Source organism: Panthera onca, chromosome E3 (assembly GCF_046562875.1).
Source record: "Panthera onca isolate mPanOnc1 chromosome E3, mPanOnc1 haplotype 2, whole genome shotgun sequence".
Taxonomy (NCBI): Eukaryota; Metazoa; Chordata; class Mammalia; order Carnivora; family Felidae; genus Panthera; species Panthera onca.
The window spans coordinates 18,422,924-18,447,081 of NC_138354.1; the positions used below are offsets into that span (position 1 = coordinate 18,422,924).

The 24,158-nt window shown below is 46.2% G+C and overlaps 1 protein-coding gene and 1 non-coding gene across 6 annotated transcripts in view; both read right to left on the minus strand.

Moving 5' to 3' along the window:
• SRCAP (Snf2 related CREBBP activator protein) overlaps positions 1-24,158 on the minus strand; it is a 35,239-nt gene that overhangs the window by 10,719 nt on the left and 362 nt on the right. Inside the window, exons 1-25 of one of the 5 annotated variants that reach the window (XM_081791702.1) lie at positions 23,905-24,137; positions 22,638-22,711; positions 21,342-21,604; positions 19,727-19,978; positions 18,010-18,195; positions 17,627-17,767; positions 16,653-16,875; positions 16,257-16,537; positions 15,540-15,630; positions 15,310-15,399; positions 14,610-14,809; positions 14,210-14,527; positions 13,930-14,107; positions 12,994-13,130; positions 12,597-12,766; positions 12,289-12,481; positions 10,471-10,607; positions 10,193-10,379; positions 8,541-8,710; positions 7,874-8,139; positions 7,381-7,665; positions 6,736-6,900; positions 6,278-6,463; positions 5,793-6,059; positions 3,955-5,453 (exon numbers count right to left, since the gene is read on the minus strand). In XM_081791702.1, coding sequence (XP_081647828.1) covers positions 3,955-5,453; positions 5,793-6,059; positions 6,278-6,463; positions 6,736-6,900; positions 7,381-7,665; positions 7,874-8,139; positions 8,541-8,710; positions 10,193-10,379; positions 10,471-10,607; positions 12,289-12,481; positions 12,597-12,766; positions 12,994-13,130; positions 13,930-14,107; positions 14,210-14,527; positions 14,610-14,809; positions 15,310-15,399; positions 15,540-15,630; positions 16,257-16,537; positions 16,653-16,875; positions 17,627-17,767; positions 18,010-18,195; positions 19,727-19,978; positions 21,342-21,395 — 5,676 coding nt within the window. In that variant the 5' untranslated portion in view covers positions 21,396-21,604; positions 22,638-22,711; positions 23,905-24,137. Of the gene's footprint in view, positions 1-3,954; positions 5,454-5,792; positions 6,060-6,277; positions 6,464-6,735; positions 6,901-7,380; positions 7,666-7,873; positions 8,140-8,540; positions 8,711-10,192; positions 10,380-10,470; positions 10,608-12,288; positions 12,482-12,596; positions 12,767-12,993; positions 13,131-13,929; positions 14,108-14,209; positions 14,528-14,609; positions 14,810-15,309; positions 15,400-15,539; positions 15,631-16,256; positions 16,538-16,652; positions 16,876-17,626; positions 17,768-18,009; positions 18,196-19,726; positions 19,979-21,341; positions 21,605-22,637; positions 22,712-23,415; positions 23,443-23,904; positions 24,138-24,158 lie in introns of those variants that run through there. The other 4 variants (XM_081791703.1, XM_081791704.1, XM_081791701.1 and 1 more) reach the window with 4 other exon arrangements.
• LOC132689835 (small nucleolar RNA SNORA30/SNORA37 family) lies at positions 15,721-15,849 on the minus strand. The gene has a single exon (XR_009615180.1). It is a non-coding gene; the product is annotated as a small nucleolar RNA SNORA30/SNORA37 family (small nucleolar RNA).

The following is a 24,158-nucleotide window of genomic DNA, read 5'->3' on the forward strand; positions in this document are numbered from 1 at the left end:
TAAATGAAGTAACTTCTCTGCAAGAAAAAACTGATCTTCCCTTGTATGCTACCAAAGCAGAATGCCTGAATATTTAAAATTAAGACCTGCATATCCAACAAGCTTATAAAATAGAGGATTTCTGGGAATTTTCTTAAATAACTCTGCAACACTCAAGTTAATTTACTTCCTTGAAGTGGATCCAAAACAATTATTGAAAGCCTTCCTCAAATTCCTGACCAGGACACAGAGGGGCTAATCAAATCCATGGCAGGTTTCTGCCAAGGGCCAGACTGGAATGGGGTAGGATGGCAACATCTAATCAGACATCTAGGTATCATCACCCTAAGAGAGAAAAGGGGAGCGCCCTGGCAGATAGGAAATCTATAGAACTTTGATCCAGTTCTTCCCCATCACTAGCGTTTTCGGTTTCACAGGTTGTGACAAATCTCTTTTCTGCAGCACTTACCACATTTGTATGATTCTTTGATTAATGTTTTCTATCCGAAACTGTAGCCCCATATTAACACAAAACATATTTGATTCTGCTATTCTCACCCACTATCTAGCTGTTATCTGGCACCTAGTAGGCTGTCAATAAATAGTTGTTATTAGAATGAACAGATGAAGGAGGCTGGATCCTAGCAGACAGTCCTGAATAAAAGTAGTGTCCCAAATTTCCCTTCTTGACTATTCCCTTTAAACTTGACCTCTTGGCTCCTAGTGATCAAAGTGAAAAAGGAAAGCATCCTAGCAGAACAGGCCAGGGTCTCAAGAGTAGTAGCAAAGAAGAAAACATTTGCAAATCATATTTCTGAGAAGCTATTTGTATTCAGAATATATAAAGAATTCTTTCAAATAAAATAAAATAAAATAACCCAATTAAAAAGGGCAGGGGTGCCTGGCTGGCTCAGTCAGTAGAGCATGTGACACTTGGTCTCAGGGTCTTGAGTTCAAAACCACACTGAGTATAGAGATTACTTAAAAAAAAGTATTCAAAAAAATTACAAAAATTTAAAAAATAAAAATCAGGGGTGCCTGGGTGGCTCAGTTGGTTAAGCATTCTTTGGCTTAACTTTGGCTCAGTCATGATCTCGCAGTTCACAAGTTCGAGCCCTGCATCAGGCTCTATGCTGACAGCTCAGAGCCTGGAGACTGCTTCAAATTGTGTCTTCCCCTCTCTCTGCCTCTTTCTTGTTTGCACTCTCTCCCTCAAAAATAAACATTAAAAAAAATTAAAAATAATGCAAAGGATCTGAATATCTAACATTTCTTCAAAGAAGATACACAAGGGCCAACCACTGAAAAGATGCTCAACATCATTAGCGATAGCGATTAAGAAAACACAAATCAAAGGGGTGCCTGGATGGCTCAGTTGGTTAAGCATCCAACTTCAGCCTAGGCCATGATCTTGCAATTTGTGAGTTTGAGCCCCATGTCGGGCTCTGTGCTGACAGCTTGGAGCCTGAAGCCTGCTTCAGATTCTGTCTCCCTCTCTCTCTGCTCCTCTCCTGCTCATGCTGTCTCTCAAAAATAAATAAATGTTTAAAAAAAAAATTTTTTTTTTTTTTAAAAGAAAGAAAACACAAATCAAAACCACAAGATACCACTTCACATCCACTAGGATAGCTATGTTGGCAAAAATGTGGGGAACTTGAAACCCTTATATCCTGCCAGTGGGAATGTAAAGTGGTACAGCTGCTTTGAAAAACAGTTTGGTAGTCTTCAAACAGTTAAACACAGTTACTATCTGACCCAGCAATTCTGTTCCTGGCATACATCCAATAGAAGTGAAAGCATAAGAAAGACACAAAATCTTACACATGAATGTTCATAGCAGTATTATTCATAAGAGCCAAAATGTAAAAATAATCCAAGTGACCCCATCAATTGATGAATAGACATATTAAATGTATATCCACACAATGGAATATTATTCAACAACAAAAAAAGGAAGTACCAACGTATGCTACAATGTGGATGAACCCCAAAAACCCTAAGCTAAATGAAAAAAGCTAGTCACAAAAGACCATACACCATACGACTCCATAGGCAAATCTAAAGAGACAGAAAGTAATGGTTGCCAAAGGTTAGGAGAGATGGAATGGCTGGAAGATGATGGCTAAGGGTGTGGGGTTTCTTTTTAGGAACATGCAAATGTTTTATAGTTGACTGCAATGATGGTTGCACGTATGTGAATATACTAAAAGCCACTAGACTGTACACTTCACGTGGATTAGTTGGATGGTATGTAATCTTTATCTCAAGCTGCTTAAAGAAAAAAAGCGTTAAGAAGCTTCTACCTACTTGCAGAGCAAACAAAATTTAACATAGACCATAGGGTTACCACCCTTGGGCAAGAATCTAGTTCTCTTCTACTTTGAACAAGCCAGACCAACCTGACAGCATTAGAAAAAGATGAAAGGTGGAGTCAGTGGCACTGATGGAGTGGGCGACTGGGGCTAAGGCAAAGAATAAGAAGCAGCTCTGAAAATAAAGGGAGGGGCACCTGGGTGGCTGAGTTGGTTAAGCCTCTGACCCTTGATTTCAGCTCAGGTCATCATCTCACAATTTGTGAGTTCGAGCCCTCCAGCGGGCTCTGCATTGACAGAGCAGAACCTGCTTGCGATTCTCTCTCTATCCCTCCCTCTGTCCCTCCCTACTCCATCTCTCTCAAAATAAATAAACTTAAAAAAAGAAAACAAAAAAAAAAAGGGGAAGAAAAGAAGAAAAAGACCAAGAAGGCCTGGAACGATTTTTTAGATCTTTCTTCCTGTTAGTTCCTGTGTTATTTACTCTCATTTGAACTGTAAGCTGAACTTAACCAAACATATACAGAACCATACATATGACAGGAAAAAAAGCAGCTATCACAAAGCTCATGAAAGGACAGGGAACAGAGTTCTTTTATTGCCCACTTAATCACCGTGAAGGTTTAAAAAAAAAAACAAACAAAAAACATGACCATCACTCAGAGGATCATCTTTAGGGAACTGTATTCCATGACTTCCCTCAGAAATTCAAATACTTAATAAACGCAATGGTTCTAGCAACCAAAAAAAGTCTATCTCTGTGGAATGCCTCCTGTGTGGAAAGGAGAAAGCAACAGAGTCAGCACATCTGAGTTCTCACAACTCATGTAACTTTTATAATTTATAACATCATATAGTGGGCTAGTTTCTTCATCTATAAGATGGGGCAATTAGATGCCAACACTAACTCAACAGTGAGCAAGTACCAAAAAGACCAATAACAAGACAGCCTTGAACATATCAGTAATTCATAGTTGTAAAAGCACATTAGGGAGGCACCTGGGTGGCTCAGTCGGTTGGGGATCTGACTCTCGATTTTGGCTCAGGTCATGATCTCATGGTTTTTGAGTTCAGGCCCCACATCAGGCTTTGTACTGACAGCATGGAGCCTGCTTGGGATTCTCTCTCTCCCTCTCTCTCTGCCTCCCTTGTGCACATGCTATCTCTCTCTCAAAATAAATACAAATTTTAAAAATATTTAAAATAAATAAATAAAGGCACAATAGGTCCTCAGGTACCCCTCTGAGAAAGGCAGAATATGGATTATTATTTTTTAAATGTTTATTTTTGAGAGAGAGACAAGAGTGCGAGCAGGGGAGGGGCGGAGGGAGACACAGAATCCGAAGCAGGCTCCAGGCTCTGAGCTGTCAGCACAGAGCCCAATGTGGGGCCTGACTCCACAAATGGTGAGATCATGACCTGAACCAAAGTCAGACGCTTAACCAACTGAGCCACCATGCCAGAATATGGATTATTATTCCCATTATACAGATAAGAGTACAGGCCCAGGGACTTGTCCAACCGCACACTCAAGCATCAGGTTTACAAAACTAGGCTTTGTAATTTACCAAGATAAAAATGACATTATTCTATTCCATCCACTCTACCAACACTCCAAAGAAACCCAACTGCCTTCCCTCTCCTTTGAGGCAATAAAACTTACCAGATAGAAAGGGGAACGAGGTGGTGGTGGGGGTTGGCGTCGAGGCCGGGGACCACTGAACGAGGTAGCAGTGGAAGGAGGGCTGGGGGGACCAGGGCGCAACGTCAGTGTCTCAGGCTCATCCTTGGGAACAGGCAGCCGGGATACCATGGTGACAGGCAAGGGAGCAGCGCCAGATGCCGAAACCACAAGGGAAGATGCCTGGGAAGCTGGGGCCTGTGTTGAGACTGGGGCCAGCGCCAGAGTCTGGGCTGCAGCTGGACCCAAGGTGGGCACCGGAACTGGGGCAGGGCTCAAGGTCAATGTTTGCACTGAAGCTGGGGTTAGGAGTGAAGCAGATGACGATACCGGAGCCAAAGTCAGCGTGTGAGCTGGGGCTGAGCCCACTGGAGAAACTGGCGTCAAAGGGGGAGCCAGAGACAGCGTCTGAGATGGACCCAGTGGTGGTCCTGGTGCCAAAGACAGTGTCTGGGCTGGAGTTGGTACTAGGGATGACGCTGGAGTCAATGACAATGTCTGAGCTGGAAAAGGCCCCTGAGGGTTCCCCATTCCCAAAGAGAGGGTCTGAGATGGAGATGAGCCCCCAAGGGTGGATGCTAAAGTTGGGGCTAAGGCCAGTGTCTGTGTAGAAGCCGGGCTTGGGAGAGGTGACGGAACAGGGGCTGGTACCATAGTCTGAGTTGATGATGGAGCCAACACAGGAGCTGGGGCTGGCACCAGTGAAGAAGCTGAAGCTAAAGGAGTTCCTGGAGTAGATGAAGAAGCTAGAACTGGAACCGGAGTCTGCGATGGAGCCAGGACAGGAGCAGGACCTGGCGATGGGGCCAGGACTGGAAGAGGAGCCAGAGAAGGAGCTGGAGAAGGAGCCAGGATTGCTGTCTGTGGAGCCACCATGGGAGCCAGAGAGGTGGCTAGAGCCTGAGATGCAGAAGGTGCTGGAGCCAGAAGGGAAGCCTGAGCTGGAGCTGGATTTGGTGCTGCCGGAAAAGGGCTGGCCAGAGCAGAAGCTGGTACCAATACAGGTGAACATGCTGGGGCCATGGCTGAGTTCAACCCTGGAACATGTGAAGAGGCTGGAGCCAACAACAGAGGGTGACCAGTTGCCTGAGATGAAGACAGGGATGGAGTTGTGGCCAAACCCAGAGTCAAAGCTGACGCTGATGGGGAAGCCCCAGCTGGTGCCAAAGAGGGAGGTCCAGGAGTCGCTGAGACAACAGGTGCCAGTGTTGGAGTCACATTGGTCAACAGAGCCGGGCCAGAGGCCGAAACAGGCAAGGAGGCCGAAATGGGGATGGTGAGTGGAGCTGAGGCCGGGGCAGGAGGCGTGGTAGAGACAGAGATGGGAAGTGAAGATGACACTGGGATGGAGACTGTAGAGGACACAGGACTAGCAAGGGGAGAGGAATTGGGAACCGGCATTGGAGAAGCTGGCCCAGGGAGTGGGGACTGCACGGGGAGAGGAGAAGAGATGGTCAAGGGAGCAGCTCCGGGTGCTGAAGCTGTGGAGACAGAGCATGAGTTAGCCCCAGAATTCTTTTCTTGCCCTATTATCCTTTCCCTTACCCCCACACTTCACGTGTTTCCCAGAAAACATTCACTCCCACACCATGAAGTCAAAGATTCAAGGAATCTGACAATTTAACATTTCCTTTCCCTCCAACGTTCTAAGAAGTAAATTCTAAAATGAGGCAAGGGCTCGGCAGCCTAGTTCTGGGGCCTACTACAAAGCAAGTCAGTATGCTGTTAAACAAGGAATCTGTTGTGACTAAGAAACCCCTCGGGGCCACCCTATCTCCATTCCTGGCAAAAACATCTGCTCTTAAGCCACCTGGACTCACCACTGACTTCAGGCGAAGGACTGTGGACCAGCTTGAGAAGGGGCCTCACCAGAGTGGACGTGGGAATGGGGGCTCGAGCAGTACCCAGAGTAGGTGTGGGTAGCCGGCCAGGGGTTAACGTGGGGCGTGGAGTCAACACAGCTGGAAGCCCAGAGCTTGGAGGCCGGGGTGCTGGGGCCAACGGAGGAACAGGAGTCAGTCCATCCCGAGGGGCCTGTCTCACTACAATCTTCACCACGCCTGTATTATTCACCATGGTTGGTGGCACTGCAAGAGGAAGCTACATTGAGGGGAAGGTAGAAAAGAAACAAGAGACCCAAAGGATGGAAGAAGTCCAGGGGCAGGAGAGGGCAGCAGACAGATACTGGAGATACTGACAAGGGAAAACAACACTGAGGGAAGGCTGGACAGACAGTAGCCCAGGGCATGCCTGAAAAGACCAAGGCCAGCAAGGGCTAAGTAAATAGGAAGGCCAGGCGCCTCACCCTGGTTAGCAGCAAGCGGAAGGCTGAGGCCAGTGGGGGCAAGGGTGGTGCTGGGGGTCGAAGAAGGCAGCACAGAGACAGGGGTGGGGCCAGGGGTCGGGGCCACGGCCTGGATGAGAGCCACATGGGCAGGCTGGCTGATGAGGTGGTGCTGCCCCCCTGCTGACACCAGGTGCACCACATTCCCTGGGTTAAGGGAAGAGAGAAAGAAAGAGAAGCAGCTATCAGCCGGAGGAGGGTAGAGGCAAGGGCAAGAGGAAAAGGAAAAAACAGAGAGGGGATAACTTCTCTAGAATGACCTCATCCCTTTTTCAAAAGACCCCTTCCAAACATTCCCCTGGGCCCCACCCACCAAAAGCTAGGGAAAGAAACATAAAGGCTGACGTTTGAAAAGAGCAACAAAAACAGAGACAAGGAAGTGGAGAAAAAAGGCAGGACAGGGGGTGGGTTTTACCTACTTTGCAGCGGGCGGGGCTGCCCCACAGCAAGCTGGCGCACCTGCGCACCAGTCAAAGTCAGCTTGTTGCCCTGGATCTGGAAGGTGAGAGGTTTGCTTCCCCCTGCACTAGCCACTGGACGCTGTGCCAGTGAGGCCAACTGCCCGATGCTGACCACTTCGCCTGCTAGGAACAAAGAAAGAGTCTAATGTAAACAAGGGTCATCCTAATGCCCCTTCACCTGATGAGGCACAAGCCTCCAATTCCTCCAATCCTCCCCCTCAATTTATCAGGTTCCAACAAACTCAGCCTTTGATGTGCTACTCCTTCCAATCCCACTTGTTTGCCTAGCAATCTCCTTTACGTTCTCTAATGGTCTGCCACCATGCTGAGTTTATCACCACTCCCAACTCTGTGCTGCTCTTTTACCTCAAATAACTTTCTGCTGCTAGGTTTATCACAATTTACACATCTCTGTGTCATCTCCCTTACCAGCCTCAGGACTTGACAGCTCTTACTTGATTATGAATTTCCAGCACATGGCAAAATGCTTTATGTACATTAGCTACCTACTACTTTCACATTTCCTGGCTTTTCTCCAACCCTGTGGCACATAAACCTTTCTGCCATCTCAAGTCTTTCACTCACAGACTCCTGAGAACTTACAGGGCAGGCGAGCTTGCATATCAGGAGACAGGATGAGGCGCTGTGGCGCAGGAGTAGTAGTCGGCACTGCCGTGGTGGGAGCAGCGGCTGTGGCGGTAGAGGTGGTGGTGGCGGCAGAAGGGAAAGTGTAGCCCGGTGGCACTGTCAGAGGCTTCAACAGGCTGGATGAGCCTGGAGGTGGGGCAGGGCTTAGGCGAACAGGAGCAGGTGGGGCTGGCTTTAGGGACAGGGTTGGTGTAGGAGGCCTTGAGGTCCCACTCAGGACCCCCACGGGGGATGGCAACACTGTAGACACAAAGCAAACACCTGTCAGATATACCCTAACTAGAGCCTTAGCCTGCTCCCAAAAGCCTCCATGCACGCTGCCAACCCATCAAACAGCACACCTATCTCCAATCCAGCTTCCTCATCACTCCCAATTTCATTATTTCTTCCCCAATCTGAATAATATACATGAGGTACTCCCCAGCATCTTAGCCCCCTGGTAACTCACCCTGGGGCAGAGGCCCACTGTTTGGCTGCAGTGGAGGCAACACAACGGGGCCAGGAGGCCGCGATGTTGGAATAAGTGGGGGCCCAACAGGCGAGGCTGACACCATCAGTGGTGCTGGCAGCACTGGGGGGGTTGGGCCAGGTGGGGGCTGGGTGGAGAGCTCAGGGCCTGGAGGGGGTCGGACCGGGACAGGGCCCAGGGGGGTCCGTGGGCTATTGACCACCACCACTGTCCGGCCTTCTTGCTTGGGCACTGGCTGCAGCATCCTATGAGGACAAAAAGAAGAAGGTTGGTAGGGAGAGAAGGAGAATAAGGTATAGGGGAAAAAAAAGGAACAAGGAAAATGAGGCAGAAGTATATGACAAGGTAACAAAAGCAAAGGGGGTAAAGGGAAAGGACACAAAGGAGAAAAAGGGAAAGGAACTTGAGATGACTGAAAAGCACCAAGCAAAGAAATGGAGAAAGATCAGTGACAAACATGAGGGCCCCTCCCAGTTCCCTCTTCTAGTTTTTCTCTCCCCCAAATCCTTCACAGTATTTTGCATCAATCCCACATAAACATTCCAGCCTAGCCTCCAACTCTCTCCTTTCCACCCCAATTTCTGCCCCCAGCTAGCTTTAGCCACTTTTTCTAGGAACCCATCCCTTTATCCCTCAGCCCTGGTACCTGTTGACCTTCATCTTGACTGGTTTGGGCCGGGGTGGGGGGTCAGGAGCAGTAGCCACCTCTAGCAGTACCCGGCGGGAGAGGCGGTGCCGGGGTAGAAATGTGTCAGCCTCATATCTAGAGACACGACCCTCCAGGCCAATAAGATCAAACCGACCCATGTCTATCCGCTGGTACAAGAAGGAACACAAAAGCATGGTGTCAAAGGGACCAATATGGCAATGATTTCTTGGATATGACACCAATAGCACAGGCAACAAAAGAAAAAAAAACTGATAAACTGCACTGCATCAAAGGATCCTATTGACAGAGTGAAAACACAAGCCATAGCATGGGACAAAATATTTGCAAATCATGTACCTCATAAGGGGTTAATATCCAGAACATATAAAGAACTCCTACAACTCAACTAAGTGTAATTTAAAAATTGCCCAATTAAAAAATTGGCAAATATCTTGAGTAGACCTTTCTCCAAAGGAAATATACAGTAAGTACATGAAAAGATGCTCAACATCACTAATCACTGGGAAATGCAAATCAAAACCACAAGGAGGTACCCCCACCTCACACCCATTAAAAAGATAGCTATTATAATAAAACAGAAAATAAAAGGTGCTGGCAATGATGTTGATAAATTAGAACCTTTGTGTACTGCTGGTGGGAATGTGAAATGGAGAAAGCGCTATGGAAAACACTATGGAAATTCCTCAAAACATTAAAAATAAAACTACCATATGATCCAGCAATTCAATGTCTGGGTATGTACCCAAAAGAACTGAAAGTAGGGACTCACACTGATATTTGTACACCCACGTTCACAGTAACATTATTTGTAATAATGAGAAGATGAAAATAACCCAGCTGTCCCTTGATGAATAAACAAATAAACAAAATGCAATATATATACACACACATATGTGTGACTACACATAGATACACAAAGATACAGAACAGAATTATCAAACTTAAACAAAGAAGCAAATTCTGACACATACTACAACATGGATGGACCTGAAAGACATTTTGCTAAGAGAAATAAGCCAGTCACAAAAGAACAAATACTATATGATTCTATTTAATAGTCAAACTTCTACAAAGTACAATGGTGGCTGCCAAGGGCTGGAGGAAAGGGGAGAATACAGAGTTACTATTAGTGTGTATGGTGTTTCAATCTGGAAAGATGAAAAAAGTGTTGAAGTTGGATGGTGGCAGTAGTTGCATAATAATGTGAATGTACTCATGCCACTAATCATATGCTTAAAAATGGGTAAAATGGTAAAACCTGTTGTGTATTTTATCGTAACAAAACCAAATGTTTGGGGGGGAAAAGCAACCAAAAAGAGGGAAAGGAACAGGAAAACAAAACATTGTAAGTATTACTAATATGCTAGGCACTTCCAAAAACATTAACACAATTTTCACAAACATACCACAGATAATAGACCTTGTAATCAGTACTTTCAAGGGCAAGCAAACTTAGGGTTAGAGATTAATAATTAGCTTGCCCAAAAATCACACAGCTAGAAAACAATGAAACTGAGGGAATAGTGCTGAGATTACAGGGAGGTAAGGATGCAAAAGATCGGACGGCAGCCTAAAGAAAAAGATGCAGGATTGGAATAGGGCCAATTATCTTGGGAGCAACTACTTACCTGGAGGGGATGGACATCAGTGGCCCTTAGCACCAGAGAGGCGGTGCTGAAGCAGATTCCTGGGGTGATGAAGGGGGAGGTAACAGGTCGAGGGTCAAACAGGTTTGGATGATTGCAGACTTTTCGCAGCTGCATCAAAATGTTGATGACACTCATGAAATGGCCTGTGGCTAGAGTCTCCTTAGTTCTGGGAGAGAGGAAAAAAATACATGGAGCACCCTGACAGTCACATCTGTTCTAACACAGCATCACAGGGCCCACCCTCTGTCCTCCCTTACGTGGTCTGTGCCATGAAGTCATCATAGAGACATCGTTGGCGCTTGGAGAGCCGGCAGCGGATAACATGCTCATATTTTTTAGGCATCTGCTTCTCAACATCCACCTTAACTCGGCGCAGCAAAAAAGGCCGCAAAACCTAAAAGCAAATAAGCAGGTGGCTGACAGGAGAAAAATGGGCACTGAGCCCTAACCTAGCCCCTCTAGCTGGGTCTTGGCCTGATGACCAGCAGAGCACTGGCTTAACCCTTCAGTAAACACTCATGAAGCCATGAAGCCATGAAGCATGCCAGGAACCAATCACACAAAGATGAGTCAAAAGTAAGCCCTCTTCCCAGGACTTTACTACCTGTTGAAGGAGATATGCATAATGATGATGAGGACGACACTAACCTTAAAAAAATTATTACAAAAACAATGAGGGCAGAGCAACTAACTCTGCAAGAAGGATGGCTCAAATTACACTTCAAGGAGTAACTATAAATCTGCAAATATTATGAAAGTAAATCCAGGAGACAAGCTGAAAACAAAAACTGTGGCAGTGATTACACCATACAAAACAAAAGGCAAGAGGTAAAACCGGAGAGGACATTGTCTTTATGTGCATTTATTCTTTTTTTTTTTTTTAATTTTTTTAATGTTCATTTATTTATTTTCAAAAAAGGGAGTGTGGAGAAGGTGCAGAGAGAGGGGGAGAGAGAGAGAGAGAGAGAGAGAGAGAGAGAATCCCAAGCAGGCTCTGCATCACCAGCATGAAGCCCGATGTGGGGCTTAAACCCATGAACCACAAGACCATGACCTGAGCCAAAGTCGGACACCCAACCAACTGAGCCACCAGGAGCCCCAGGACATAGTCTTTAAATTGCCATGGAAGAAATGAAAAATAGGAATAAAATGAAGGAAAGAGATATAACTAAAAACCTTTTGGTTTCTAGTTTAATTTACGAAAATGATGGTATGATTGAACAACATGGAGTAGATACAGTAGGCTATAAGACTTGAGTTGTTTGACTTAGAACAGAATGAGTTCAGGAGAAACTTTCAATTAAAGAAATCAAGTCAGGGGTGCCTGGGTGGCTCAGTCGGTTAAGCGTCCGACTTCGGCTCAGGTCATGATCTCGCAGTCTGCGGGTTCGAGCCCCGCGTCAGGCTCTGTGCTGACAGCTCAGAGCCTGGAGCCTGTTTCAGATTCTGTGTCTCCCTCTCTCTGACCCTCCCCCACTCATGCTCTGTCTCTCTCTGTCTCAAAAACAAAAAAAGTTAATTAAAAAAAAAAAAAAAAAGAAACAAAAAAAAATAAAGAAATCAAGTCAAATTTAAATACAAGTTGACTGGTATAGAGAGTCACGAGAATAAAAATACACAGAGGATCTTTAGGCCTTAAGATATGTCAATTGAGAAAAAAATAAAAATAAGAATATTGAGACGTTATTGAGACAATATTGAGAATATTAAAAGCTGGACAAAGGAAGAGGAGCCAGAGAAGACAAAAGAAAAAAAGAAAACAAACAAAAACAAAGAAAAAAGAGATCCCGATGAAAGCTGAAGAAAGCCCAGCAAGGAAAAAATCTAAGCAATGACTGATCAGCAGTGTCATTCTACTCAGAGAATAAAGACAGAAATGTCACCATAAGGAAAAAAAAGGTAAAATGATGACTAAAATGAGGTCACTCAATTTGGCATTGGGTTAGTCACTAGAACGCTGCTACTTGACAACAGCGAATTTAGCCCAGCACTGACTTTCTCTCCATAAAGGTTTTCTAGGTATTGCCCTTCATTCATTATTCCCGATACCCCTGACAAACTGTTATAGGCCCTACCTTGTGGAGACGTTTGACTAGACCTTCATTGTACTCTTGGCTGCCCTCAATCATGCCAGTTAGGGGGTTAGAGAACCATTCTTTAAACTCGCGATGAGACTGGAAGACATGGGGCATCAAAAAGTGCATCAAAGACCACAGCTCCATGAGGCTGTTCTGCAAGGGAGTTCCTGTGAGGAGTAGGCGTCTCTGGCTGCAAAGAAACAGAGGAAATTAGAGGGAAGATGGTCAGCAAGGTCCCAACCTTCCAAGCATCTCACCCTTCAGGTCAAGTCAACCCTCCTACAAACCCCCATTTCCATCTCTACCTGTTGAAGTTGAGCAATGACTGCCAACGCTGCGACTTGAAGTTCTTGATGTTCTGAGCCTCATCCAGAATGAGATAGCGCCAGTTCTTGCGGCGGAAGGCTTGGTGGTCCTGCAGCACCAGCTTATAAGACGTGATACACACATGGAAGGCATTGGGCTTGGTCCAGCCCTAAGGCATTAGGAGAAAGCACCAGATAGTGGGGTGAAAAGAAAAGAAAGGAGAAAGGGAAGATATGCTAAGGTCCTCAAAGAACATAAATCAGACTGGGAGAAAGACAAAGTCCCAGAAGCAGAAGGGAGCAACAGAAAGGGTAGGGGGAGAAGCCCCTCCGAGGAAAGGGCCTAAGAGTAAAAGAGCAATCATTCGGGGGGAAGTGATCACATGGAGGGGCAAACCTGCCGCTTGAGCTTCCTCTCCTTCTGGGCTCCATAATAAGTGAGGATTTTAAAGCTGGGGCACCACCGTTTCAGTTCCATCTCCCAGTTCAGCATCACACTGGTGGGGACAATGATCAAATGGGGACCCCAGTTACCTGTTTAACAAAAGAATGAGAGATGTACAGCATGATGACTATAGTTAATAATACTGGATCGCATATTTCAAAGTTGCTAAGAGGGTAAATCTTAAAGTTCTCATCACACACAAAAAAATTTTTGTTAACTACGCGTGGTGGTGGATGTTAATGAGACTTACTGTACTAATCACTTCACAATGCACACTAGTATCAAAACATCATGTTGTATACCCGAAACATAATGTTGTACGTCAATTACACCTCCAGTTAAAAAAACAAAATAAACTTAGAAAGATTTTAAGCAGGAAAAGAAAAAAAAAAAAAAAAAAAGAATGAGAGATGGTAAGGAAATATAACTTTGGGAGTTTTTGGGTTTTTTTTAATGTTTTTTTACTTTTGAAAGAGAGACAGAGCATGAGCAGGGAGGAGCAGAGAGAGAGAGAGGGAGACACAGAATCCGAAGCAGGCTCCAGGCTCTGAGCTGTCAGCCTGACATGGGGCTCAAGCTCACAAGCCACGAGACCATAACCTGAGTCTAAGTCAGACGCTCAACCAACTAAGCCACCCAGGTGCCCCAAACTTTGGGGTTCTGTTCTGGTTCCTGAGGTATAACCCTGACCATTCTGTCCTGATGGTCCTTCCTAAGAATCCTAGCACTTAAGCTAACATCTTTATAGTTACTAACCAGAGTCAATGAAGCTACTAAAACAGCAGCAAAACAGTGAGTGTTTTACCATCCTGCAGCTAGGGTCACCATTAAACAAGCTTTGCAGGGAGCTGGCCAAGCAGCCCAAGATGAAAGGCCCTGCCTTGTTACCTTTTTCACAGGCCAAGTGGGCAAGTAGGGAGATGGTCTGGATTGTCTTGCCTAGCCCCATCTCATCAGCAAGAATACCATTAAGCTTCTTCTCATACATAGTAACCAGCCAGTCCAGCCCAATGTGTTGGTACTCTCGGAGCTGGCCCCGCAGGAGCAAGGGAATGGGGGTCTTCACCTGGTAGGAGGAAGAGAGGCATCAGGGTAGAAATGAGGTATCAGTCGCTGAGAAACAGCAAAGTCAAGGTAAGAGAAAACAGAAGCTGGGGCCTGGGAATACCTGCGTAGTGGCCAAGGTATAACCCTTGGGCTGAAGACTTTCAGCTGCTGCAGCGATGTCAGTAATTTCCTTCTTAGGGCCTAGAGTAGTGGCAGGCCCTGGGGTGGGAGGCCCACTGCCCCCATCTGCCTCGCTCTGCTCTTCATCCCGGGCAAGCAAGTACTCCACCCCGAAGTCATCATCTTCCTCCTCTTCCTCATCTGCTTGGCTCTGTGATCGAGACTCCTCAGATTCCTCAGACTCAGATTCCTCTGATTCTGAACTCCCGCTTGTTTCTTCCTCTTCTGAATGCTCATCTTCCTCTTCCTCGCTCTGCTCCTCAGATTCTAAAACACAAAACGAAGGCTAAGTGCTCACAACACCTACTCCTCCAGTGTCTCCCCTCCGATGTGCCCATGACCACACATCCACCTGATTGACTGCTACTATCCTCTTGAGGAACCTCTTCAGCTTCTGTAGCCCCCTCTGGTTCACAGTCAGAGCTGTTAGCCTCAACCTCATCTTCATCTTCCTCTTCACTACTCCCAGAGCCTGGGGCAGAGGCATCAGAAGCATAGGCTCCTGCATACTGCTGCAGCAGCTCCTCCATAGACAGCTCACCTGGAGAAGAAACGAAGGATAAGCTTTTGGGAACTTCAAGGGAAAGGGGGCAAAGGAGAAAGGGAGGTCTGAGTGGTGCCAGATCATTTTACCTAAGTTTCTATAGACACTACTAGGCCCAGGTCTGAAGGGAGGTGAAACAGTTTACTTTCAGCACTAAAGCCAGCTACTAAAGCCAAGCCCCACAGCCTGGGCTGGAACCATGGATGCTGCTGCCTCCCGCTGTGAAAGATAATATCAAACTAAACCTCTCTTTGAGGTTCAAGTCAAATAAGCTTCTTACATTAGTTCCACTAAGCTGTCACATCACTTTGTTCAAACTTACATCACACCCAGTCCTCAAATTCTATTTATAATTATTTGTTGACATCTGTCTCTGTCATTAGACCTGGAGTTCCTCCAAGGGGGATAAAAAGTGTCTTATTCATCTCTGTATCCCTGGCACTCTGCACAGAGGAGACACCAAATGGATGTTCAGTAAACGTCTGCTGAAATGTCACCTTCTCGAGCCAACTCGCTCAGTTCCATGGCATGATCCACCTCCCCTTCCAACTGCTCCTCAGCTGCTATAGTATCCTCTTCATCCTCCGCTAGGAAAGAGAATAAAGCAAAATCAATGGCAACAGAATCATAGAACACAATCCCAGTGGAAGACAAGAGAAAACATGAAATGGTAGGTCCAGACGATTCAAAGAGTAAAGGGCAACAGGACAAAGAGAACAAGCCTGACCTTCATCCTCATTGGCAGTAAACTCTTCGTCATCCTCATCTGGATGCCAGGGCTGTTTGTTGCGCTGTGTGACAGAGGGTGAGGGCTTCACCTGTATGGCAAAAGATAAAAAGGGAGAAGACCTAAGGTTAGAGCAGCAGGAGAAGGGTACAATGTTGAACATGATATCACAGAACAGTCTCTCTGTCCCACTGAGTGACAGCTGCCACTGGCACAGTCCCAGGGCAAAGATGCAATCAAGGGTTTTCTTTCAGCACCAGCTACCAAATCCTGGCCCCACTGCCTGGGGGAGGACCTGTGAAAGTGCTAGATAAGGCCCCCAACACCATCCCCATGCGCTCACACATATGGAGAAAGAGAGAGCTTAGGTCCAGAAAAGACTTCAAGATTATCATCCCAGGTCCAAACCTACAAACCAATAGGGAGTATTAGGACCATTTCACAGAAGTGGCAAGAACCAGAGTTATCTTTTCAAGACCGTGAGGCAATTAAAGAGTACAGTATACTCTTCCATTACAGCATTAGGAAATGCCCATCTCAAAATACAACTTGCCCCAAACCCGGGCTCTTCCATATCCATCCCCAAATGAGAGCCAATCACCCTTAACCAGGGAGGACTCCTGAAAACCACAAATGATCTTACAGACCAGAACTCAGTCCTTGAACCTCTACCTCTGCTCCCACTCTGAGCCCTTCCTCTACCCATTCTCCCTATACCTTTAACACTTGAGAGGGCTCTTCTTCTTCACCACCTTCTTCAGGCCCATCTCGAGTGTCACTGTCACGAGATGAGGGGGTTCTCGAGGGGCTGGAAGGCCCTCCTAGCAGCTGAGGGGGAAGGGAACGGAGCAGCTCTTCCAATGGCAATTCTCCCTCACGTCGAAGCAGCTCAATCTCACGCCTCTGGGTCTCTGCATCATTGCCTTCCTGTTGTTCTTCAACCTCAATCGTCTCCTCATCATCCTCTTCCTCCTCCTCTTGGGGTTGGAAGTCCCCATCTATAGCAGGAGAACAAGGTCACAAAGTCCACGGGGCCCTGCAAGCCACAGGGTGGGTTTTCAGCTCTGGAAAGGGTACATGAGGAAGAGTAACAGAGCCAAAGAGGACACACACCTTCATCATCCAGCCTGGAAACCGGGGGTGGAGGACTAGAGGCAGCTGAGGAAGAGCCAAGGCAAGGGGAAGAGCCAGCTTTGCTGGATGCTAGTGGCTGGTTGAGGCTCTGAGACAAAAGGTCTGAGTACTTTTCAGTTTGCCCCACAATGAAGTCCAGGTGCAGGTCCAGAGCTTTTTTACGCTTTTCCTCCAACCGGGACTGTTGCTTGAATTGCACCACCTGCCACAGCATGAAATGGACGGTCACTAAAATATTCATGTATTCTTTTATCCAATATTTAGGGAAGCCTCCTCTATGCTAGGCCCTGAGCTGGCTTTCCAAGAGGGAAGAGCTAAATGACCCTAAAGGTGCTTTTGATGAAAGCACAAAGGGAGCACAAGAAAGAGAAGAACCAGTTTAACTTCAGGCAGCAGGGAAGATTTACAAGTGTATCTGGAGCTGAATCTTAAAGACTAAGTACGTGTTCCCTAAGTGGAAATGAAAAGAAAGGCATTGCTTGGCAGCAAAAAGACCATAGGTAAATTACCAGAAATGTACAAAAGAACAATGAAGTGGAAAAGAGAAGTTAAGGAGCTGGCAGGAGACAAAACTAAAATACAGAAAGAAACCTGGTAGTACTTGAGAAACAACAAACAATATGTAAGAACAATTTGAGAACTTTGATGTAAATATTTAAGCAGGTAAATAGTAGAGGTTTAGAAAAAGCATGCTGAATGCCCTGCAAAGGACAGATGGCCTAGAGGGATCAAAAAGTCCTATTAATATTCCCCAAAGGCAGGGCCATATTTTTCCACTGTCTTTCTTCTTGGCACTCAACACTAGAGACATCCAATACAAAACAGAAATGTCATTAGAGTTGTTTGAAATTAGAATATTCACTCTCTCAAGGAGACGTTTCGACCATTCCTGCTACCATGCTACCCACCTAGGACACCTAAGGCATTTCCCTTTCCCAATCCCTGCTGCCGACCTTCTCCACGTTACTCCAGAACTGCCTGACGTCCTTGGCCATGGTGGAGGCGATTCGGCGTAGCTTGGCCTGCTCTTCCCTCCGAGCCCGCTCTTCTTTCTGCCGCTGCTCCTCGTGGTGCCGGATGACCATGCGCACAACCTGTGGGAATGAGGAACCAGAGTGAAAACTCCAAGGCCAGTCTCCTATCCCTTCCTCACGTCAAGAACAAAAACAAAAATCAAGTCCAAGACATTTGGGAAGTCAGAGCTTGCCTCTTGAGACTATGGACATTAATATGCACCCTACACTGTTCTGTTTGGTTGCCTTCCAACAAACCCACGTATAAAGGAAAAGGAAACCTAGAAAAAAAATATGGAAGGTAGGCTCAGTTGAGGACATACCTTACGGGCCACACCCCGTTTCCAACGACGCTCCTGAGCAAAGTCAGCAGAGAGCCATTGCATCTCCTCACATAGATAGTCCCAGTGGCCTTTGGGGCGGGGAGGCTCGGGCACTTTAGGCAGCCTCTTCAGTGACCAGAAACCCTCCTTCCGCAGCTCAGCAATCCGAGTCTCAATCTCAGCCTCCTAATGAGGAAGAGCTAGGTCAATCAAGTTACTGGACATAAAGTCCACCTCAGGAACATAGGTGAATTCCTGGGCACTGATTACATACAAGCACTGTCTGAACTGAGTGTTTTATGTCTGTCTTAAGTCCACATACCAATACTACAAGGTAGGTATTACAATCTTCACAGGTGAATTAAAAAAAAAAAAATCAAAGAGATTAAGCAATTTACTTGAGATCACACAACCAGAAAGTGGTAAGAGCTGGGAATTCAAAATACATCTAATGAGTCTAGACACCAGAATTCATATTCTTTCCATTATTTCACTCAATCTCCACACCCCATGAATATAGGAAAGACATGGGGCACCTGGGTGACTCCGTCGGTTAAGCGTCCAACTTCAGCCCAGGTCATGATCTCGTGGTTTGTGAATTCGAGCCCCCCATCAGGCTCTGTGCTGACAGCTGGGAATCTGAAGCCTGCTTCTGATTCTGTCTCCCTCTCTCTCTGCCCCTGCCCCGCTCACTCTCAAAAATAAAACTGAACGTTAAAAAAAAAAAAAAAAAAAAAATTGAATATTGGAAAGACTTAGAAAAATGAAATCCATGGGGAGCCTCCAGAGAAGCAAGGAGTATATGCTTCCTTACAGACTAGATAGAAAGGATCTTCATCACTGTAGAAATCTGCTTGCCCAAGAGTATGTTCATGCTTAGAAATAGGTTACAAAGCCCCACATACACAATCCTGTTTGTTTTTGAAAAACACTTTTATAACAATGTACACTTTTTTGTGAAAATACTAAAAGATTAACAACAGTTTTTGTGATAAAAAAAATTAACTTTCTATAATGGTCAAATTTCATAAGCAATACGATGAAAGCACTTGAAACTTTTTTTATTTAACAGAAGTGACTTAAAAAACTCAAGACAATTGCCTTTATTATGCTTGGCCTCTCCTGACAAAAACTAAATCAGAGGAAATTACAGCCAGAAACGAGACAGGGAACTAAATGGCCTGACAGTGAAGGAAACATTAAGAAAGACCTGGGTATTAGACCAATGGCTCTCAAATTTAAGCATGCATCAAAATCATCTGGAGTGCTTTTTAAGTCAGATTGCTGGAGCCTACCCCTCAAGCTTTAAACGGATAGGTAGAAGAGAGGTACCAAGAAACTTGCATCTCTAATTTCCCAAGTGATGCTGATGCTGCTGGTTCAGAGACTACACTTATTGCTAGGTAAATAATAGGGGCTAGAGGACAGAAATGAGAAGCAGAAACCAGCAAATGTCCAGAGCTTTATATTTGACATAGCACTTCTACGTGTATTTTCTCCTTTAACACAGACCTCGTAAGTCCATGAACTATTACATGATGTTTACTTTACAGAAAAGGAAATGAGGTTCAGATCAAACAACTTGCTCAAGATCATGTAAGTTAAGGCAAAGCCTATACTCTAAATCCACAAGGAAAGAAATGTAAAGGGCCCATGGGACAGAGAAGTTAAAGAAGGAAGACTCCCAAAAACTCTCATAGGCATTTCCAGTACATACATGCTTGGCCTGCTCTGCAATCTCAGCATGGCTCTTCTCCCACTTTGGGCCTTTGTTAGCAAGGTCAGCAGCCTGGGGTAAGCTGAGTCCCTCCAAGGGCACTGTGGCACCATCTGGGGGCCCTGGAGGTCCATCCAGAGAGGAATCTTGAGCTATATGCTGGGGAGAGATGCCACCTGCCCCACTAGAGGCTGGGGAACTGGATGAGGCAGGGGACACAGGATTGCTGCCTGTCATGCCGTCCGACACCATCTAGAAAAACATAAATAAAATGAATGCTTAGCACTGAGCCAGAAGTTCTAAGCATATTATTTCATTCTATCTTCACAAGAAAAAACTACGGAGTAAATTATCAACCTCATTTTTATAAACACAAATATTTGGGACGATCTTTTCATAAAATGTTAAAGATAACAGAGCCAAAGTTCACAGATACTTGGCATGCGAGAGGAATTAGAGCCTGACATTTACACAGTTCCCAAATTCAAGAATAATATTATAGCATATAACTTCAAATGCTAATGATCCTTTCAGAGCCTCAATGATTTCACTCACATAAACAACTCTCTATTCTTCCCTCATTTACACAGCAAGTATGGCAGATTCACCTATTAAAATAAATTTAAGTTACCACCATGTTCAAAAAGCAACAACAGGGGCACCTGGGTGGCTCAGTTGGTTGAGCGTCCAACTTCAGCTCAGGTCATGATCTCGTATGAGTTCAAGCCCCACATCAGGCTTGCTGCTGTCAGCACAGAGCCCACTCTGGATCCTGTCTCTGTCTCTGTCTCTGTCTCTCTCTCTCTGCCCCTCTTCTGCTCACGCTCTCTCAAAAATGAATAAACATTTAGAAAACAAAAACGAAGATCACCTAAACCTCTTTAGGTTCCTCATCAATCTTGGGAGTTTCCTTTACCAGGAAGGTGGGAAGGGAAGGAGAGAGGAGCTGGTAACTGTTCTCAAACACCCACCTATTACTTTGCAAGGTACTGCACAAACAATAATAAGTAGAGAACATGGTCTCACTTAAATGCTGATAGTGAGAACACTCATAAAAATCACTCCAGCATATTAGCCTCACAGGGTGCCACTGAAATTCCTACCTCAGTTAAACGACAAACAACTGCATGTCACAAAATTTCCCAGGTACACAGAAAAATTGTAAGTATTAAATCCATACCCATCAAAAGCCACTCTATGCAAATCTAGGTATGTCTGCTCTCAAAATCCATGTTTCTTCTACTCCTGCACTTCCTTGGTATGAGAAAAGAGCAAATACCACACACCATCCATAATGCTTACGTTGCTCCAACTTCTAAAAAATTATCTATTCTCAAAGCTCACAGTCTTAGGAGCATGTGGTTTCAACCTCCATATCCAACCTGGCCTAATTCAACCCTTTTCAGGTAACAAAAGGTTTCCAAACTCAGAAATCAACATTACACTAAATGTCAAATAGAACAAGGCTTGATGGTCAAGCTGACCACCAAAAATTTTCCAAACACAGACAGTTAGGATCATGGAAATGTGGCTAAAACTTGCCATATTTCTTCTGCATCCGAGCTAATAGTTTACAAAAGCAGAAGCAGAGAAGGAACCCTCCCCACTTTCAAACCTGTGTCTGCAGGACTGGGAGCTGAGGGTGAGCAGGGGAGGGGCTGCTCTGCATGGTCCCACTCCCAGGCTCCTCTTTGGACGCCTGAAGAATGACTGGGTCGTTATCACCACTGCTGCTGGCCGAGGGGCTGGCGTCCGGCTGCAGGGCATGCTGGGAGCTGGCCTCATTCTGGGCCACCGGCCACCGGGACCCGCCTTCCAGGGCCCGGGGCCCACTAGGGCGTCCCAGCCTCCGCTCAGGTCCACCGGCCTCTGGAGCACCTTAGGTAGGGTTAAAAGAGTAGAAATGGGTTTTAAAAAGATGAATAAATCCTTGGGAAAAAAAGGATGCCGGGGTGGTTCAGTTCTTTGAGTATCCAAAATTTTTTTTTTTTTTTTAAGTTTACTTATTTGTAGAGACAGAGAGAGAGAGAGCAAGAAGAAGAGAAGCAGAGACAGAAAGAGAGAATCCCAAGCAGGCTCTGTCCTATCGGCACAGAGGCCAAGATGGGGCTCAACCTCACCAACCATGAGATCACGACCTGAGCTGAAATCAAGAGTCCGATGCTTAACCAACTGAGCCACCCAGGTGTCCTGCGTGTCCAACTCTTGATTACAGCTCAAGTCATGATCCCAGGGTTGTGGGATCAATCCCCACATCAAGCTCCACACTGAGCATGGAAACTGCTTGAGATTCTCTTTCTCCCTCTCCCTCTCCCCTCCCCCCAACTCACACACACATGCAAGTGACTCTCCAAAAAAACCCACAAAAAAACAAAAAAAAACCCACAATCACATTGAAGAATCTATAAATGAACAATGATTATGGTCTACATTTCTTGAGCATCAACTATGTGTCATACTTTCTTAAGCACTGACTTGATACGTTCTATAATCCTCACAACTATCTTGTGACCTAAACACTTCTCACACCTTAATAAATCTTTATTTAGTTCCTTCCATATACTGAGAATAGAAGCATACAGAAAAGATCCCTAACCTAATTGAGGCATTCTAACATTTTCCCTCTTTTATAATTTAGGAAGTCAGCACACAAAGAGACCCAAGTAACTTGCATAAGGTCACACAGTAATAAGCTAACAGAAAGACTTAAGCTGAGGTAGTCTGATGCCAAAACCAAGGAAAATGTGCTACTCTCCTTGGTAGGGCTAGGGTGATCAGGCCTTTCTCTATCCACACTCCCACTTTTGTTGCTGCACCAATATCACCAAACCAAAAATACTGACTTATAATTTCTCTCATCTCAAATATCTCTATTAGCATCAACACAAAAAAATGGTGTATGAACCCTCACCTGTGTGAGCTGAGACCACACCCCCTGTGAAAGTCTGTACTTCCACGGTGCCGCCGTACTGAGGGAAATCACGCCTGAAACAAACAGAGGGAAGGAAAACAGAGTGAGAAACGAATCCACATTTACCAACAACATCCATCAAAACCTTCTTTACAGTAACTTTTGAAGCATTTAAACATACCCGAATCGAAGGCTGAAAACAAGAGAATTAAACAGTAGTAAGAAAGGCTCATGTTTCAGAAAAATAAAAGCAAAATCACGGTTTGCGAAAACAGAACTCCCTAGAGACATAAGATTCTGGCTAGAGGAGGAGCACTGTAGTGAAGCAAAAAAAAAAAAAAAAAAAAAAAAAAGTTTAAAAAGCTTAAGTGTAAAAGGCTACAACCACTGAATAAAAGAGCAAATAACAAAGTAAAACAAACAAAAAACCTGTCACATCCAGAAGCTCAAAAAGACATTGGCTGCCTGGCAGCCTGCTCTTTCCAGTGAGGGTTGAACAGAATCACAGAATCCACCCTTCCTCAGGGCAGAACCCCGTAACTCCTATACCTGCGCCATGAGACACTTCCCCAAACACAAGAACTGCAGCAGGAGACATTAGAGGAGAAATCAGAAGAGAGAAAGACCGCTCAGCAAAGAACCATGCCCCGGAAACAGGCAGGGTAAACCCACCAAAGGCCCGGAAGTGTTTCCCCAGTGTTTAAGGAAATTCCTTAACCACGGAGCAGCCTTCGATTCACTCCTTCCTCCACAACAGATTCACAGGACCCGAACTAACCAGAATCCAAGAAGCTTGAACTCTTGACCCCCAGCTTCACTGCTGTCTCCCAACTCCTTCCAACAGACTGACCCGACGTGACCCCTGACCTCTGCCCCAAGTCGCCACTAACCCTAAGATAGCCCCGCCCCCTCCCGGACTCCCACCCCACCCAACGTGCGCGACAGACTGGGGGAGGGGCCCGCGCGTGCGCGACTGGAAGTGGAGAGAGCCGGCTGCGCGCACCGCCCGGGGGCTCCCGCCAGAGCCCAAACCCACGCACGCAAGGGTCGCAGGCTGGAAGTCTCTCATCCCTACCCGTCAGGGAGCCCCCCAACACCAGATCGCGAAAGGCTGACATAAGGGAGGGTTCGTGCCGCCAGGTCCTGGTTACTGACTGGATATGGTGGGCGCGCGCCCCGACTCCTCATCCCACGCCCCCCTTCCTCTTCCCGCGCGCCCCTGGGGGGGGGGGGGGTGCCTGGGGTTGGTGGGCGGGCAGGAGCGCACCTGGGTCCGTCCTCTCAGGGCTCGCTCGCTCGCTCAGGCACGCGTGCGCAGACGGGCGTGAGGGGAGAGGAGATGCGCCCGGGCCCAGTGCTGGCCGGCCTGGCCCCCCTCAGTCTGTCTCTATGGGCGCGCGCCGACAGCCTCGCGCACCGGCCCCGGGGCCCCGGCCGAAGGTGCGCGCGCAGCACCCCGGGAAGGTGGGAGGAGAGGCGGTGGCGGAAAGATGCGCGCGCAGTCACCCGTCAGGGGAGGGG